This window comes from Heterocephalus glaber, unplaced genomic scaffold (genome assembly GCF_053883595.1).
Source record: "Heterocephalus glaber isolate CG9 unplaced genomic scaffold, H.glaber_assembly_v1.0 deba00001564, whole genome shotgun sequence".
NCBI classification, from domain to species: Eukaryota; Metazoa; Chordata; class Mammalia; order Rodentia; family Bathyergidae; genus Heterocephalus; species Heterocephalus glaber.
Genome location: NW_028258351.1, coordinates 11709674 through 11725992, shown reverse-complemented (window position 1 = coordinate 11725992; position 16319 = coordinate 11709674). Strand labels below are relative to the sequence as shown.

Here is a 16319-nt window from a genome sequence, read left to right as displayed (position 1 = left end):
CCCTTTGCCCCTTTTCTTCCTATTTCACATTACCTATTATACATTTAGTCCTTCTTTACACTTTCAGTTTCTCACACCAGAGAAACTATTTGGTATTTACACATGTGTGTCCTATTTATTTCACTTAAGAGTATGGCCTCAATGTGCATCCACTTAGCTATAAATGTCTCTAATTTCTCATTTTTTATGGCTGAGTAGTACTCCATTTTATTTTTTAAAAACCACATTTTCTTTATCCAGTCTCCAGTTGATGGGCATTTGGGCTGTTTCCAAGTTTTAGCTATTACAAACTGCACTGCTATGAATATGGATGCACATATATCACTGTGGTATGATTCTTTTAATTCTTTGGGGAAGATCCCCAGCAGTGGAATAGCTGGGTCAAATGGGACTTCCAGTCCTAGTTCTTTGAGGTATCTCCATACTGATTTCCACAGTGCTTGCACCAGTCTACACTCCCACCAGCAGTGGAGCAGGGTTCCTCTTTCCCCACAGCCCTGCCAGCATTTGTTATTGGTTGATTTCATGATAGCAGCCATTCTTTCTGGAGTGAAGTGGAATCTCAGCGTTGTTTTCATTTGCATCTTTCAAATGACCAGTGATGTTGAACATTTTTTCATGTATTTATTTGCTATTTCTACTTCTTTATCTGAGAAATGTCTATTCATTTCAGCTGCCCATTTTTGGATTGGGTCTTTAAATTTGGGAGGTCTGATCTTTTTAAGTTCTTTATAGATTCGAGATAGTAGGCCTTTGTCTGAGGAAGAGCAGGTGAAGATTTTTTCCCACATTGTGGATTGTCTCTTCACACTGCTGGTGGTTTCTCTTGCTGTGCAGAAGCCTTTTAATAAGAAGAGATCCCATTTGTTGATTGTTTGTGCTAGTTCACGGGCAACTGAGGTTTTGTTCATAAAATCTTTTCCTACACCAATGTCTTCAAGGGTTCTACCTAACCTCTGTTCCAACTGGTTCAGAGTTTCTATTTTAATATTTAGATCTTTAATCCATTTTGATTTTAGTTTAGTGCATGGTGAGAGATACAGATCTAGTTTTAATCTTTGGCAAGTTGAAGCCCAATTTTTCCAGCACCATTTATTAAAGAGGCTATCTTTCCTCCAGTGAGGGTGTTTGGCTCCTTTGTCAAAGATGAGATGGCTGAGTGTGTCTGGCGTTGTTTCTGCATCTTCTAATCTGTTCCACTGGTCCTCAAGTCTGTTTCTTTGCCAGTACCATGCTGTTTTTATCACAGTAGTTTTGTAGTATAGTTGCAGGTTGAGGATTGTGATACCCCTGCCATGTCTCTGTTACCTAGAATTGCTTTTGCTATTCTGGGTCTCTTCTTGTTCCAAATGAATTTTTAGATTGTTTTCTCGAGGTCTATGAAGTATGCTGCTGGGATCTCAATTGGAATTGCATTAAATCTATATAGCAGTTTTGGAAGTATAGCCATTTTCACTATGTTGATCCTTCCTACCCAGGAGCAGGGGATGTCTGTCCATTTTCTGATATCATCTTCAATCTCTCTTTTCAGAGTGTCATAGTTTTCAGAGAAGAGGTCTTTGATTTTTTTTGTTAGGATGATTCCTAGGTATTTCAGTTTTTTGGATGCTATTGTGAAAGGAATTGTTTGCCCTATTTCTCTCTCAGTGAGTCTGTCATTTGTGTAGAGGAAAGCTACTGATTTTTGTGTGTTGACCTTGTAACCAGCTACTTGACTGAATTTGGTTATTAAGTCTAGAAGACTTTTGGTGGAGTTCTTGGGGTCTTCTATATACAGTATCATGTCATCTGCAAATAATGACAATTTGACTTCTTCATTTCCTGTCTTCATCCCTTTTATTTCTTTCTCTTGTCTAATTGCCATGGCTAATGTTTCCAGAACTATATCGAACAAGAGTGGTGATAGTGGACATCCTTGTCTTGTTCCTGATTTGAGTGTGAAGGATTTCAGTTTTTGACCATTTAGTATGATATTGGCTGTTGGTTTTTCATAGATGGCTTCTATCAGTTTGAGGTAGAGACCATCTATTCCAATTTTGTGTTGGGTTTTTATCATAAATGCATGTTGGATTTTGTCAAATGCTTTTTCTGCATCTATGGAGAGAATCATATGGATTTTGTCCTTGGCTCTATTGATATAGTATATTACATTGATTGATTTGTGTATGTTGAACCATCCCTGCATCCCTGGGATGAATCCCACTTGATCAGGGTGTATGATCTTCTTGATGATCTTCTGTATTCTATTAGCCAGTATCTTATTAAGGATTATTGCATCTATGTTCATTAGTGAGATTGGTCTATAGTTCTCTTTTTCAGTTGGGTCTTTCTCTGCTTTGGGGATCAAGGTGATGCTTGCTTCCAGGAATGAATTTGGGAGTATTGCTTTCCTTTCAATTTCACTGAAGAGTTTAAACAGTAGTGGCAGCAGTTCCTCTCTAAATGTCTTGTAGAATTCAGCAGTGAAGCCATCAGGGCCTGGGCTTTTCTTAGTTGATACGTTTTTAATTACATTTTCAATTTCATTGGTTGATATTGGGTTGTTCAGAATTTTTAGGTCTTCTTCGTTCAACTTTGGTAATTCATATGTATCTAGGAATCTGTCCATTTCTTCTGTGTTGTCCATCTTATTTGCATATAGGTTCTCGAAGCAGGTATTGATGATCCTCTGGATTTCTGCTGGGTCTGTTGTGATTTCACCCTTTTCATTCCTAATTGCATGGATTTGGGCCTTTTCTTTCCTTTTTCTGACAAGGCTGGCTAAAGGTTTGTCAATTTTGTTGATTCTTTCGAAGAACCAACTCTTGGCTTCATTGATTTTTTGTATCATTCTCTTAGTCTCCACTGCATTGATTTCTCCTCTGATCTTTATAATTTCTTCCCTTGTATGAGCTTTGGGGTTGTCCTGCTCTTCTTTTTCTAGAAGCTTGAGGTGCAGCATCAGGTTGTTTAATTGGGCTCGTTCTGTTTTCCTAATATGTGTATTCACTGCTATGAATTTCCCTCATAAGACAGCTTTCACTGTGTCCCATAGATTCCGATATGTTGTATTGTCATTGTCATTTAATTGAAGGAACTGTCTGATATCTTCTTTAATTTCCTCTGTGACCCATTGGTTATTCAGAAGTGTGTTGTTCAATTTCCATGTGTTTATGAAATTTTTTGAGTTTCTTTTGCTATGGATCTCTAATTTCATCGCACTATGGTCTGATAATATACAGGGGATAACTTCAATTCCTTTGCACTTACTTAAACATGTTCTATGTGTGAGTATGTGGTCTATTTTGGAGAATGACCCATGTGCAGCTGAGAAGAATGTGTATTCTGATTTTGTGGGGTGGAAGACTCTGTAAACATCTGTTCAGTTCATTTGTTCAAGAGTTTGATTGAGTTCTAGTATTTCATTACTTATTTTTAGTGTAGTTGATCTATCTATTTGTGACAGTGGGGTGTTGAGGTCCCCTACTACAATTGTATTAGTGCATATATGACTTTTCATGTCTGTTAGTATTTGTTTTATATAGTTGGGTGCACTAGTGTTTGGTGCATAGATATTTATGATTGGCATCTCTTCCTCTTGGATTCTTCCCTTTACAAGGATGTAGTGTCCTTCATCTCTCTTAATTAGTGTTGTTTTGAAATCTACTTGATCTGCCAAGAGGATAGCTACTCCTGCTTTTTTTCGGGTTCCTGTCACATGGAGTATTGTTTTCCACCCTTTAATTTTCAGTCTATGAGTTTCCTTTTGAATTAAGTGTGTTTCTTGTATGAAGCATATTGTTGGATTTTGCTTCTTGACCCATTCTGCCAGTCTATTTCTTTTGATTGGTGAATTGAGACCATTAACATTGATGGTTATAACTGAAACGTATTGACTTGTCATTGCCATGACTTTTTCTTTTTTGTTGGGTTCTCCCCCTTTACATTTAATTTCCTGTCATGCCAGATGGGTTCATTCTGCTTTGCTTCCTGGGGTTGTGATCCTCAATGTCTGTTCCTAGGATATTGTGTAAAATTCTTTGGAGTGCTGGTTTGGTATTCACGAAGTTCCTAAGGTGCTCTTTGTCATGAAAGTATCTTATTTCTCCATCCATTTTGAAAGATAGTTTTGCAGAGTCCATCAATCTGGGTTTGGGTATTTACCAAAAGGATTTGAAATCATGTAAAAATGATATCTACATTCACATATTCAGTACCTCTTTATTCATAATAGCCGAGTTATGGAATCAACCTTAATGGCCACCAACAGATGAATAGATAATTAAAATGTGGTATATAAACATAAGAGAAAATATATAGCATTAAAAAGGAAGAAAAGTCTGTACATTTGTTATGATATGGATAGAACTGAAGAATTATGCTAAGTGAAATAGCCAGGCACAGAAAGAGAAATACAATATATTCTCATATATATGTAGAATATAAAATAGGCATAGAATGGTGGTTAAAGGTTGGGGATAAGGGAAATGAGAAGATGATGGTCAAAGGGTGTAAAATCTCAGACAGAAAGGATATATTTTCAAAAGATCATTTGCAGAGCAATATACTTAATATTATATTTTATATTTCAAAATTACTAAGACTATAAATTTTAAATGTTCTCTTCTCAATAAAATAACTATTTGAGGTAATGGATACGTTAATTAGTTTGATTTCATCTTCTACACTGTATGTGTATAACTTGTAGGATCACATTATATCTCATAAATATATACAATTATAAATTGTACATTACAATTTAAAAATTTAAAAAGTAGTAAGAATAGTCCTACAATTTGCCCTACATAATCTAAAGGCAAGGCTGATGCATTAAAGCCTTAAGGGCATGAGCCTCTGTCTTCTTTGGCTACAGAAATCATCTGGAAGGCTTCTGATCCCAAGACTATGGTAGAAGTTTGGAAGACACATTTATAAAAAGTATCCTAGGTCATTCTGATGCCTTTAGTCAAGCTTTTTTTTTTTTTTTTTTGATACCAGGGATCGAACTCGGGTCCTTGCACTTGCGCAGCAGGCGGCGAAACCACTGAGCTAAATCCCTGGCCTAGTCAAGCTTTTGAGAAATTTGCATAGGAGTATGAGGCATAATCAAAATAGTGGTGACTTGAAATTTTTAAAAATTACTATAGTAAAAGGCACATTGCCATTAATTCCCATCAGAATATTCCTCCTTATTTTGAATTACTTACCCTTCTTGCCATTTCTGAAGCACATTTGGAAGTCCTCTTTCCTGTTTTTAGTTGCATTATCATGGCAGGATCATCTCCTTAACTGGTTCAAAACTTTACTTTTTATGGTCATTTTGACTTTGGAGGAGAGCTAGAAGTCACATGGTGCCAGATCTGGTGGATAAGGTATATGAAGTCACATCACAATGTTTTTATAAGCCTATCCTTCTATTGGATGGCACTTGACAACAGCATTCACTGTATTTTTTTAATCTCAACTTATGAAAACACTCATGAAAGAGGACTTCCAGAAGTGCCTCAGAAAGTGGTAAGAATGATCAGATAAGTATGTTTTAAGAAAGAAGGAGTATTTTGAGAGGAATTAATGACAGTATGTCTTTTAGTGTAATAATTTACGAAATTTAAACATTCATCATATATTTCAATTACATCTTGTATCTTGTCCTATTGCCTCTTTCTAGCAAGAGTTGAATACTTTGACAGCCCCTGCTGAAGTCTTGAGCATAATAGCTACCCTTGAGCATAATAGCTACCCTCGTACCAGGGATGCATCACCTAGGTTGAGACTGAGGAAGAAATTTTGATTTCCTATGTTAATCATCCCTACCAGGATTTTTTTTTTTTTTTTTTTTTTTGTACTGGGGATTGAACTTGGATCCTTGTGCTTGTGAGGCAAGCGGCAGAACCACTGGGCTAAATCCCCGACCCCTTACCAAGATTTTTAAAAAAACTGATTTTGATCAAAATCAAATCACATGGCTCAGAATAATAAAAATAGCTTCAAGTTTCAAGTTCATTTTTCTTTTTTTTTTTTTGGTTTGAGGTATGTTTTCATCTCTTAAAGACTAAGACAGTTTGACAGATTTTGAAACACACAAGGATTTTTAGGAAGAACTGCCAAGTTGGATTCCTCCAATAATACAAAATTACTAAAATCTAAGTCATTATTTTATGCCCATTTAAGGTACTTGGAATTCTCTAGGAAAAGAAGCCTTCAAAAATAGACTTTGGGTCTTCTAGACTTAATAACCAAATTCAGTAGAGTAGCTGGATACAAAGTCAACATACAAAACTCAACAGCTTTCCTCTACATGAACTCAGAGAGAAATAGGGCAAATATTTCCTTTCCCAATAGCATCCAAAAACCTGAAATACCTAGGAATCAACCTAACAAAAGAAATCAAAGATCTCTTCTCTGAAAACTCTAGCATTCTGAAAAGAGAGATTGAACATGATATCAGAAAATGGAAAGACATCCCCTGCTCCTGGGTAGGAAGGATCAACATAGTGAAAATGGCTATACTTCCAAAATTGCTATATAGATTCAATGCAATCCCAATTGAAATGCCAGGAGCATACTTCATGGACCTTGAGAAAACAATCCAAAAATTCATTTGGAATAAGAAGAGACCCAGAATAGCAAAAGCAATTCTAGGTAACAGAGACATGGCAGGGGGTATCACAACCCCCAACTTGAAAGTATACTACAAAGCTACTGTGATAAAAACAGCATGGTACTGGCAAAGAAACAGACCTGAGGACCAGTGGAACAGATTAGAAGATGCCAAAACAACTACAGACACACTCAGTTATCTCATCTTTGATAAAGGAGCCAAACACCCTCACTGGAAGAAAGATAGCTTCTTTAATAAATGCTGCTGAAAAACTTGGGTTTCAACTTGCCAAAGATTAAATCTAGACCTATATCTCTCACCATGCACTAAACTAAAATCAAAATGGATTAAAGATCTGAATATTAAAATAGAAACACTAAACCAGCTGGAACAGAGGTTAGGCAGAACCCTTGAAGACATTGGTGTAGGAAAAGATTTTTATGAACAAAACCTTAGTTGCCTGTGAACTAGCACAATCAACAAGTGGGTTCTCTTCTTATTAAAAAGATTCTGAACAGCAAGAGAAACCACCGGCAATGTGAAGAGACAACCCACAGTGTGGGAAAAAAATCTTTACCTGCTGTTCCTCAGACAAAGGCCTACTATCTCAAATCTATAAAGAACTTTAAAAAGTCAGACCACCCAAATTTAAAGACCCAATCCAAATATGGGCATCTGAAATGAACAGACATGTCTCAGAAAAAGAAGTGGAAATAGCAAATAAACATATGAAAAAATGTTCAACATCACTGGTCATTCGAAAGATGCAAATGAAAACAATGCTGAGATTCCACCTCACTCCAGAAAGAATGGCTGCTATCATGAAATCAACCAATAACAAATGCTGGTGGGGCTGTAGGGAAAGAGGAACACTGCTCCACTGCTGGTGGGAGTGTAGACTGGTGCAAACACTGTGGAAATCAGTATGGATATACCTCAAAGAACTAGGACTGGAAGTCCCCTTTGACCCAGCTATTCCCCCAATGGGTATGTTCCCCCCCAAATTAAAAGAATCATACCACAGTGATATATGTGCACCCATGTTTATAGCAGCACAACTTGTAATAGCTAAAACTTGGGAGAAGCTTAAATGTCCATCAACTGGAGACTGGATAAAGAAAATGTGGTTTTTAAAAAATAAAATTCAGTACTACTCAGCCATAAAAAATGAGAAATTAGCTAAGTGGATGCACATTGAGGCGATACTCTTAAGTGAAATAAATAGGACACACATGTGTAAATACTGAATAGTTTCTCTAGTGTGAGAAACTGAAAGTGTAAGTAAGGACTAAAAGGTAAAATAAGTAATGTGAAATAGGAAGAAAAGGGGCAAAGGGGAAGGGGGAGGGGGAGGGGAAAGGAAAGAAGGGAATGGAATCAATATGAGAAAATGAGAAAATGGAAACAAAGTCTTTGTAAATAGGGAGGGATGGAGGGGTTGGAGGGAGGGCAGGGGAAGGTGGAAAAATAAGAACCTAGAGAGATTATGTAAAGGTACAAATTTCCAATGATGAATGTAATTATAGTGTATACCTAAAATGTACCAATAAAATAAAAATTAAAAAAATAGACTTTGAAGTTTGAAAATAAAAGGAAGCAAGCTGTTTAATAATACAAGAAGAGCCTGTGTCTGAGACTGAAAGATTAGTATTTTGTTGTTGTTGTTTCCCAGTACCAGGAATCAAACCTAGGACCTTGTGCTTAGGAGGCAGGCACAGCGCCACTGAGATACATTCCCAGCCCAAAGATTAGTATTTTAAAGAAAGTGCTCTATGTTCCTCTGATGCAACTGCTAAGCAGACAAATTTCCCAGTCCCGTCTACCTGTCTCTTACTCTGCTCTTGTACTGCTTCTCCCTCTGCTGCTTCATCTCTCCTCTTCTCTGTATACAGCATTGTCCTTGATTTCTATCTTCATTCTCATGTCGCTTGCTATTCTCTACCTGTGTCTTATTGCAGCTTTTCCTCATTGTGCATTCACTAAGTCACTCACTCCCTCATTACACAAACATAGGGGGTACTTACTATGGGTTCTGCCATTATAAAGCTTAGGTTCTGGTGGTGCACACCTTTAATCCTAGCATTCTGGAGGCTGACACAGGAGGATGGAAAGTTCCAGCCCACCCTGGCCAACTTATCAACTTAGGGAGGCCCTACCTCAAAATAAAAAATACAAAAAGGGCTGGAGATGTAGCTAAGTGTAAAGGCCCTGGGTTCAATCCGCAGTACCACCACCACCACCAGCACCAAAAAAAAAAAAAAAGCTTAGAATCAAATGGTAGAACAGAACAGATAAGTAAACCATACAGTGTAATAAGCACTTTTCAATAGTCTCATGTTACACAAAAATGGATTCACTTAGTTGGTTTTCTGTCATATTTTCACTGCTTGAAATATTTTTTCTGCCTGACTAGATCTTCCACATGCTTTAGGTCTCTGCTCAGCTCAGACATCATTTCCTCCTACTTACTGATGCCCGTATTTAGACACAAAATCCAGTTTTGTGCTTCAGAGCCATTGTATATAAGCTTCTAAATATAATCTAAATGGATTTTAAATGGATTGTGTCACTTATTGCAGAAATGAATAATATTTCTATTCCATAACCTGCATTATTTCATGAGGATGTTTACGTCAATCAACAGAATTCTACAGCATACAAAACTCTTAACTTTGGGCAATATGGGGTAGACATAACCTGCAACCAGATTCTAAACATAAATTCCTATTTAAGGGGACTGAAAAGGAGGAAAAATTACAGAGTAATAAATTACAAAAATGGTCACTAAGTCTTCACATTCCTATATGTATGTCTTTTTGTATACAATGCAACTTTGCACTTCCTCCCTGAAGAGGGGGGTCTGTTTCTGCAACCCTTTAACCTGCCTGCAGCCATGTGACTTACAATGGACCCTGAGCAAACAGGATGCAGGCAGAAAGTTGAAAAGTGTTTGGCCATTGGGATGTGCCCTTTTTTTCAGAATTTGGAAGCCCTTCCACCACACCTTGGAAATAAGCCTATGGTAGCCTGCTGGATGATGATCCAGTTACCTCCCTTGCTCTTGCAAATAGCCAATCATTAGAGAAGCAATTAAGGCCATCAACTGTCATCTTACTGCAATGTACAAGTGAGTCTAATTTATACCATGTGAAGCAGAAATGAGCCATGAACTCACCCCAAAGTTACCAATCCACAAAATCAAGACAAATACATAATATTACTTTAAACTACTAAGTTTGGGGATATTTTGAAATGTAGAAAAAGTTAACCAATAAAAGTTTCCCCATATGAATCCAGTATTTTTTTTTGAATCCAGTATTTTGAGATTTTTTTTAAGTACACTGTAAATCTATCTAATTAATGAGTAGAAGCAAAAACTTACCCACCCTAGCTGTAACAATCTAAATTCTATCTATCCATTCAAACTGTACAAGAAAAATATTTCACTTATAGTAGTGTCTGCCTAGATTATATCAAAATTGAATGTTGAATTCAATCTCTGGTACCGGAAAAAAAATTGTTATATTTCACCAAAACTAGTTCTATCCAGTGTAAGTGGATAACTTACATGAACTTCGATGTCAGCGCACCAGACCATTACTGGACCTAACTGAAGACTTCTTGACTGTAGAACAACAGAAGTTGTTTTATCAGTTATGTGGAGAACTATGTATGGACTCACTCTGTCCTACACAGTGTGATAGTTTTCACTTGCATAACAATCATAACAATTAAGAACTTTCCTCCTAATAATTAAAAAACCTTGAATTTCCCCCCTCTAAACTATTCAATGTATATTCCCTTGCCTACCTACTAAGTTAATGAACTCAGTACTTATTTGTTTAAACTCTGGTGACTTTAGTTTCACAAAGCTAAAATGGACTTCTTGCTATTCCCAGAGCATCCCAGTATTATTTCTGTGATGATTATTTCTATAAAAATCCATATATGACATATGTCTACCTAATTATCATATACACTTCTTATTTTCTTTTGGTTTATTCAACATATCTTATTATACAATGAGTCTCCTAATATAACATGTAATGACTTAAGAGAAATCTAAGTAAAAAAAGAAAAATCTAAGTAGTCATTTAATCAATATTTGAATAGATAATTAGTCCTATTTGAAATTTCTTAAGATGATGAAGAACATTTACCATAAAATCCTCACTAAATACTAATGACTAATTTCAGAGACTTCAAAATTAAACATTTAATTACTCCAAATTAAGGAATGTGTGAAATGACATAACCTTCCTTCAGACATCAAGCATTAAGATATACAGTGGACCCTTGACTCACAAACTCAATTCATTCACTAGGGCTGGTTGTAACTCAGGTTGGTCAATTGAAGGCTCGGGCTCCTCTACACAGCCTTCAAAGTCTCTCTCCTGTATACAGGCAGATCTCAGTGTCTAGAGAGACATTAGCCCAGGATTTCTCAGTTAACCCCACACAGGAAAGGATGTTGTAATATTCCTTCCAGAACACTTTAAGGATTAAATCTGTATCTGAGACCATCTGGAAGCACAAGCAGCCAGCATTCGGGTCATAATTCAAGACTTTACTTGCAAGTTAAAACTAAAATTCTGGTCATACCCAAATTGTTTGTATGTCAAGCAGGTCATAATTCAAGTGTCCACTGTATTTCATAATAATCCTATTATCTACACCATCCGAAAAAATCTAAAAAAAGTTTTACAAAAGAAAACTTGCATTCTGAAGCAGAAATCAGATTGGAAAGTTTATTTGTTTAACATATATTTATTGAGCATCACTCACAAGATATGGTGTTCATTGCTGAGGGTTCGATGATGAATATGACAGATACAGTTCCTGCTGACATTATAGTAGGGGAAACAGTATAATTGCAACTAGTGTAATGAAGGAGGAACACAGGATACTATGAAAGCACATAAGGAAAAGTACAACCAAGTTTCACAATGAAGTGCTATTTGAGTTAAACTCTGAAGGATTGACAGAATAAGGTAAAGAGAAGAATGATTGAGTTAAAAGGAATGGCATATATAAAGATCCTGAGGTGGGAAGATGTATAAGATGTTTAAAGAACTGAAATTAGGTAGGCATGGTGGCACATGCCTGTAATCCTAGTATTGAGGGAGGCTGGGGTAGGAGATTCACAAGTTTGAGCCCAGCCCGGGAAACTTAGTGAGACCCTGACTCAAAATAACAAATAAAAATGACTGGGTATGTAGCTCAGTGGTAAAGTACTCCTTGGTTTGATCCCTAGTGCTTACTATGTGCCTGAAATGTAGACTGTAAGGAGAGAAGAGCCAGGTTCCAAGTCAGACGAAGTAGGTCTTACAAGACCTGTTAAGGGCTTTGAATTTTTATTCTAGAAGTAAAGGGATTCCAACTGTCAGTTTTCATGTTGGAGAACAGCATGATAAGATTATCTTTTTGAAAAATCACTCCAAATACAGATAAAGAATGGGCTGGAAGAGGACAAGAGTAGATGAAAACGTATCAATTAGAAGACTATTATACAAGTGTAGGTGAGGGGTGGTAGCTTAGACTAAAATGAAAGCAATGGTGAAAGTTCAGAAATGAAGAAGTTTGAGAAAAGAGGCAAAATCACCAGGACCCAATAGTTGCCTAGAAATAAACAGTGAGGAAGTAAAAGTTAATTCCTCAAGTTTGCCTTAAGGATCTGGATGGATGGACAACCACATAAAGAAAATTTTGAAACATTGAAACTGAGGTGCTTGTGAAATATCAAAATTTGAATAGATAGTTGGATACACTGGTACACTGAAGTTGAAGAAGATATTTGAGCTAAATATATAAATCCAAAACTCATAGAGGTATAGATGAAAACTGAGGTGAAGTGTGGAATGAGAGTACTCAGGGATGATTACAGAATGATAGAATAAGGCCTAGCCTCAAGTCTTAAGGAATTTTAATATTTGAACAAGTAAGAGAGAATGAGCCAGGAAAGGACACTGAGAAGGAATAAACAGAGAAGTAGAAAGAAAATTATATCACAGAAGAGAAGGGAGAAAGGATTTCAAGATAGAAACGGTCATCACTATTGACTATTGCTAAGAAGTAAGACAAAGATTGCGATCTTTCTACTGGGCCTAGAAGCATGAAGAACATTTTGGTCTTAGTAAGTATCACTTATTGGAGAGAGCCTGGCACCAAAGTCAGACAGAATAGGTCAAGAAATTTATGGGAGGTAAGATGAATAGATGGACAAATGTTTTGATAAATTTGGCTATGTTTTAGTTGTTTTAGTTCGGTGTCTATGACTAGACTATGTAAGTTCTTCAGGGTAAGAACCAAATTTTGTATTTTTTTCCATGAGATGTAGCTCAACATTAAGTATTCAATAGGTATGCAATAAATACTTATTGAGTAAAGACACATCAATAAGCTCGTTATAAATTCATTCACCTTAAAACATTTATTGAGCTTCAATTCATCAAGCAGATGCCTAGATTCAAATATTGGTATATTGTAATCTCAGCACTTGGGAGGCTGAGGCAGGAGGATTGCTGTGAGTTTGAGGTCAGCCTGGGATATATAGTGAATTCAAGGTCAGCCTGAACTACATAGCCAGACCCTGTCTTAAAAAAACAAAGCATAGGGCTGGGGATTTATCTCAATGGTTCTGCCACCTGCCTCGCAAGCACAAGGTCCCAACTTCAATCCCCAGTACCAAAAAACACTCCCCCTAAACAAAGCATAACAAATCAAATATTGGTATGATATAAATATCAAAGAGAAAATGGAGAGGTAAATAACAATTACATTATAATACACTGATGGTTGCAGGTACTTCAGAAATATATAGAAAGAGTACCTTATTCAGACCAGACGTGACAGAAGGTACCCCAGAGGAAGAAGTATCTGAGCTGATTCTTGAAGAGAAAAGAAAAAATAGCCAGTTAGAGAAGTGAGGGGAAAGATCTTTTAGACACAGAAAACTGACATTTTTTATTCCAGAAGAGGACATTTGGCTGGTGATTCTGATTAGTTGGTCTGTGTGGGAGAGTAAAAATGATGTACATGAAGAATGCAGCCTCTCTGGCTGGGGTGGGCTAAGTCAGGACTTGTAGTGGAATTTTTAAATATTAAATTACAGGACACACACACATCAGAGTATCAATTGGAGATGAATAATAAACTAGTCAGTGTATATAAATTATTATGCTTCAGGTTCAATAAAATTAGAACCTGTTTGAATAAAATTCTACCACATACCAGTAAGTATAAGTTATTCAAATGCAATACTAAGTATTTCCCTAATGTACTCACTCCCTTTGGGCACACAGGTAATCTGCTTTACTGAATTGATAAAATCAGATATTCATTTCAGATTGAATGCTGACTAATATCACCTGTACAGAAGCACCTAAAGGATTTCCTGGCATAATGTAAGCACAAGGATTTGGCTCAGTAAAAGGGTGGCAGCTGGTTTGAAGTATAAGCAGACAACTGTCTAGGAAGCCACTGTCTCCTGGCAACAGAGGAAATCCATAGCAAGGATGAGACATACCCTTTGTCTTGCCAAGACCTAGTACTAGCACTTTGAAAAGATAAGTTAGATCTTTTGAGTTTTTTTTTTAATAGAAAATGTTAAGTACATATAGTCTTTTTTTTTTTTTTGGTACCAGGGATCGAAGTTGGGTCCTTGCGCTTGAGAGGCAGGCGGTGGAACCACTGAGCTAAATCCCCGGCCCTCATATAGTACTTTAAAGAAAATCTTAGAACCTTTTGCAATGCTACATTTCAACAGAAACATACACAATGGACTTTGGCACATAGTCTAGATGACTTCCTTGAAGACTGTCCATGAGTGAATCTGCAGGGAATTATAGGGAATAAAATAAAGGTCCATTTACATAAAAGTCCCTTTTACATTTTACTTGGTTTGTATATTCTTTTTTTTTTTTTTTTGGACTGAGGATCGAACTGAGGACTTTGCACTTGCCAGGCAGGCGTGGTACCACTGAGCTAAATTCCTGTCCCTGGTTTGTATATTCTGAATGCTTGAGCATTGACACTGACATGTATGACTTCTATGTAGCCGCGGTAGAGGAAGTGATTCTTAGGACTATCTCTCTATGATTCTTTCTCTTCATAAACTAAATGTTCCATTATTAATGTATAAGGAGCCACTGGAAAAAATGCTCAAAAAGTATCTTGAGGTGCAGCACAGACCCCTTAGTCATCACAAAATTACCAACAGATACAAGGTTCAGAGATTACTTCCAAGCCAGAACTGGGTCTGCATCCCACAGGAAAAGATTCAAGTTTTTATTTGAGGTCTCTTAGATCTACTCCCTGGCTCATTTGAACTCTTATTCTAGATCTTATGTGTCAGAACTGTGGGAGAAAAGAGAGGACTTGAATAGTATAAAAGACTCTATTTCCCTGGAATAGTCTGAAATTCTAGCACCAATAATCTTCTCTTTTTTATTGTTTAAAATTGTTTATTGAAATTATGCAGTAAAACTGACATTTCTGACTTCTAGTTTTACAAAATTTAACACATATATGAATGTTATAATAATCAGGCTATACAAAGTTTTAAATCTTATTTTAAGAGCAAATATTCTTCATTATCAGTTCACCATCAGGTGATAAGCATTTTTCAAATATGCATTCCCAAGTACTGGAGGAATTAGAATCAGAAAGAAAACATACTTTTAAAAAGATACTAAAAGGGGGTGGGGTGGGGCTGGGGATGTAGCTCAGTGGCGCTTCATCTGCCTGGCAAGCGCAAGGTCCTGATTTTGATCCCCGGTACTGGAAAAAGAAAAAAAAAAGACACTAAAAGGAAAGAATAAAACTAGAAAAGCAAATGTACAAACTTTACAACTGTACAAAGTTCATGTAAGGATTAAAGTTCACTTTAATTCTATACTTTTCTTTGGGGAACCCCAATGAAAGGTAGTAGATCATATTTTACAAGTAAAACCTACAAATAATAGTGATATTGTATTTTTCAATTAATGAACTACCACTATAAAAACTGCTCCAAATATGTAAGGAGTGTGTTCTCTACCTATTGTTGTGAGATACCAAACAGATGAATAAATCTCTTTTTGTCCCGGAAAGCAGACAGATGAAAACTTTTTGGATCAAGTTGAGTCAACATTATCACCAGAAGATTAAGTCTTGACAAACTGAACAACAATTTTGTTTCCTTTTTTATTAAATATAAATAATGAAAATGCTCCGTTCTAAAGTGACCGGACTTCTCAAAGGCTCTATAATGGATTGAAGATGACATAAACAATGATACAGTTCAAAGAATTTTAAAGAAGGATTATTTTTTCCTTTTCTTTTTTTTTGCTATGTATACAAGCCATAAGTAGTAGCCATTGGTAGCAGAACACGATGTTGTAAAACATTCTGGGGGGGGGGGCGGGGATTCAGCTCAGTGGTTTCGCCACCTGCTTCACAAGCTCAAGGACCCGAGTTCGATCCCCGGTACCAAAAAAACCCAAACATTCTTAGGGTTTCTGAATATTCTGCCTGACACTGTCATCTGTTCATATATAGATCTCAATTTTTGCCACAGAGAGACAAAGCCCTAATCCTAACAATCCAGGCTGATAAATCGTCTTTTATTATTTGAATTCTTTAATGAAATTCCTACAACAGTGTTGTTTCAATAAAAACTAAAGCTCTTGGGCCGGGGATTTAGTTCAGTGGCACCGCGCCTGCCTTGCAAGCACAAGGTCCTGAATTTGATACCTGGTAC

General features: G+C 36.6%; 1 protein-coding gene across 1 annotated transcript in view; it reads right to left on the bottom strand.

Annotated features, from left to right (window-relative positions):
* The window catches only part of Efcab5 (EF-hand calcium binding domain 5), a 151186-nt gene that overhangs the window by 90306 nt on the left and 44561 nt on the right, over window positions 1-16319 (bottom strand). Inside the window, 2 exon segments of the mRNA XM_087192040.1 lie at window positions 10149-10205; window positions 13410-13467. Of these exon segments, the coding sequence (XP_087048166.1) occupies window positions 10149-10205; window positions 13410-13467 (115 nt within the window).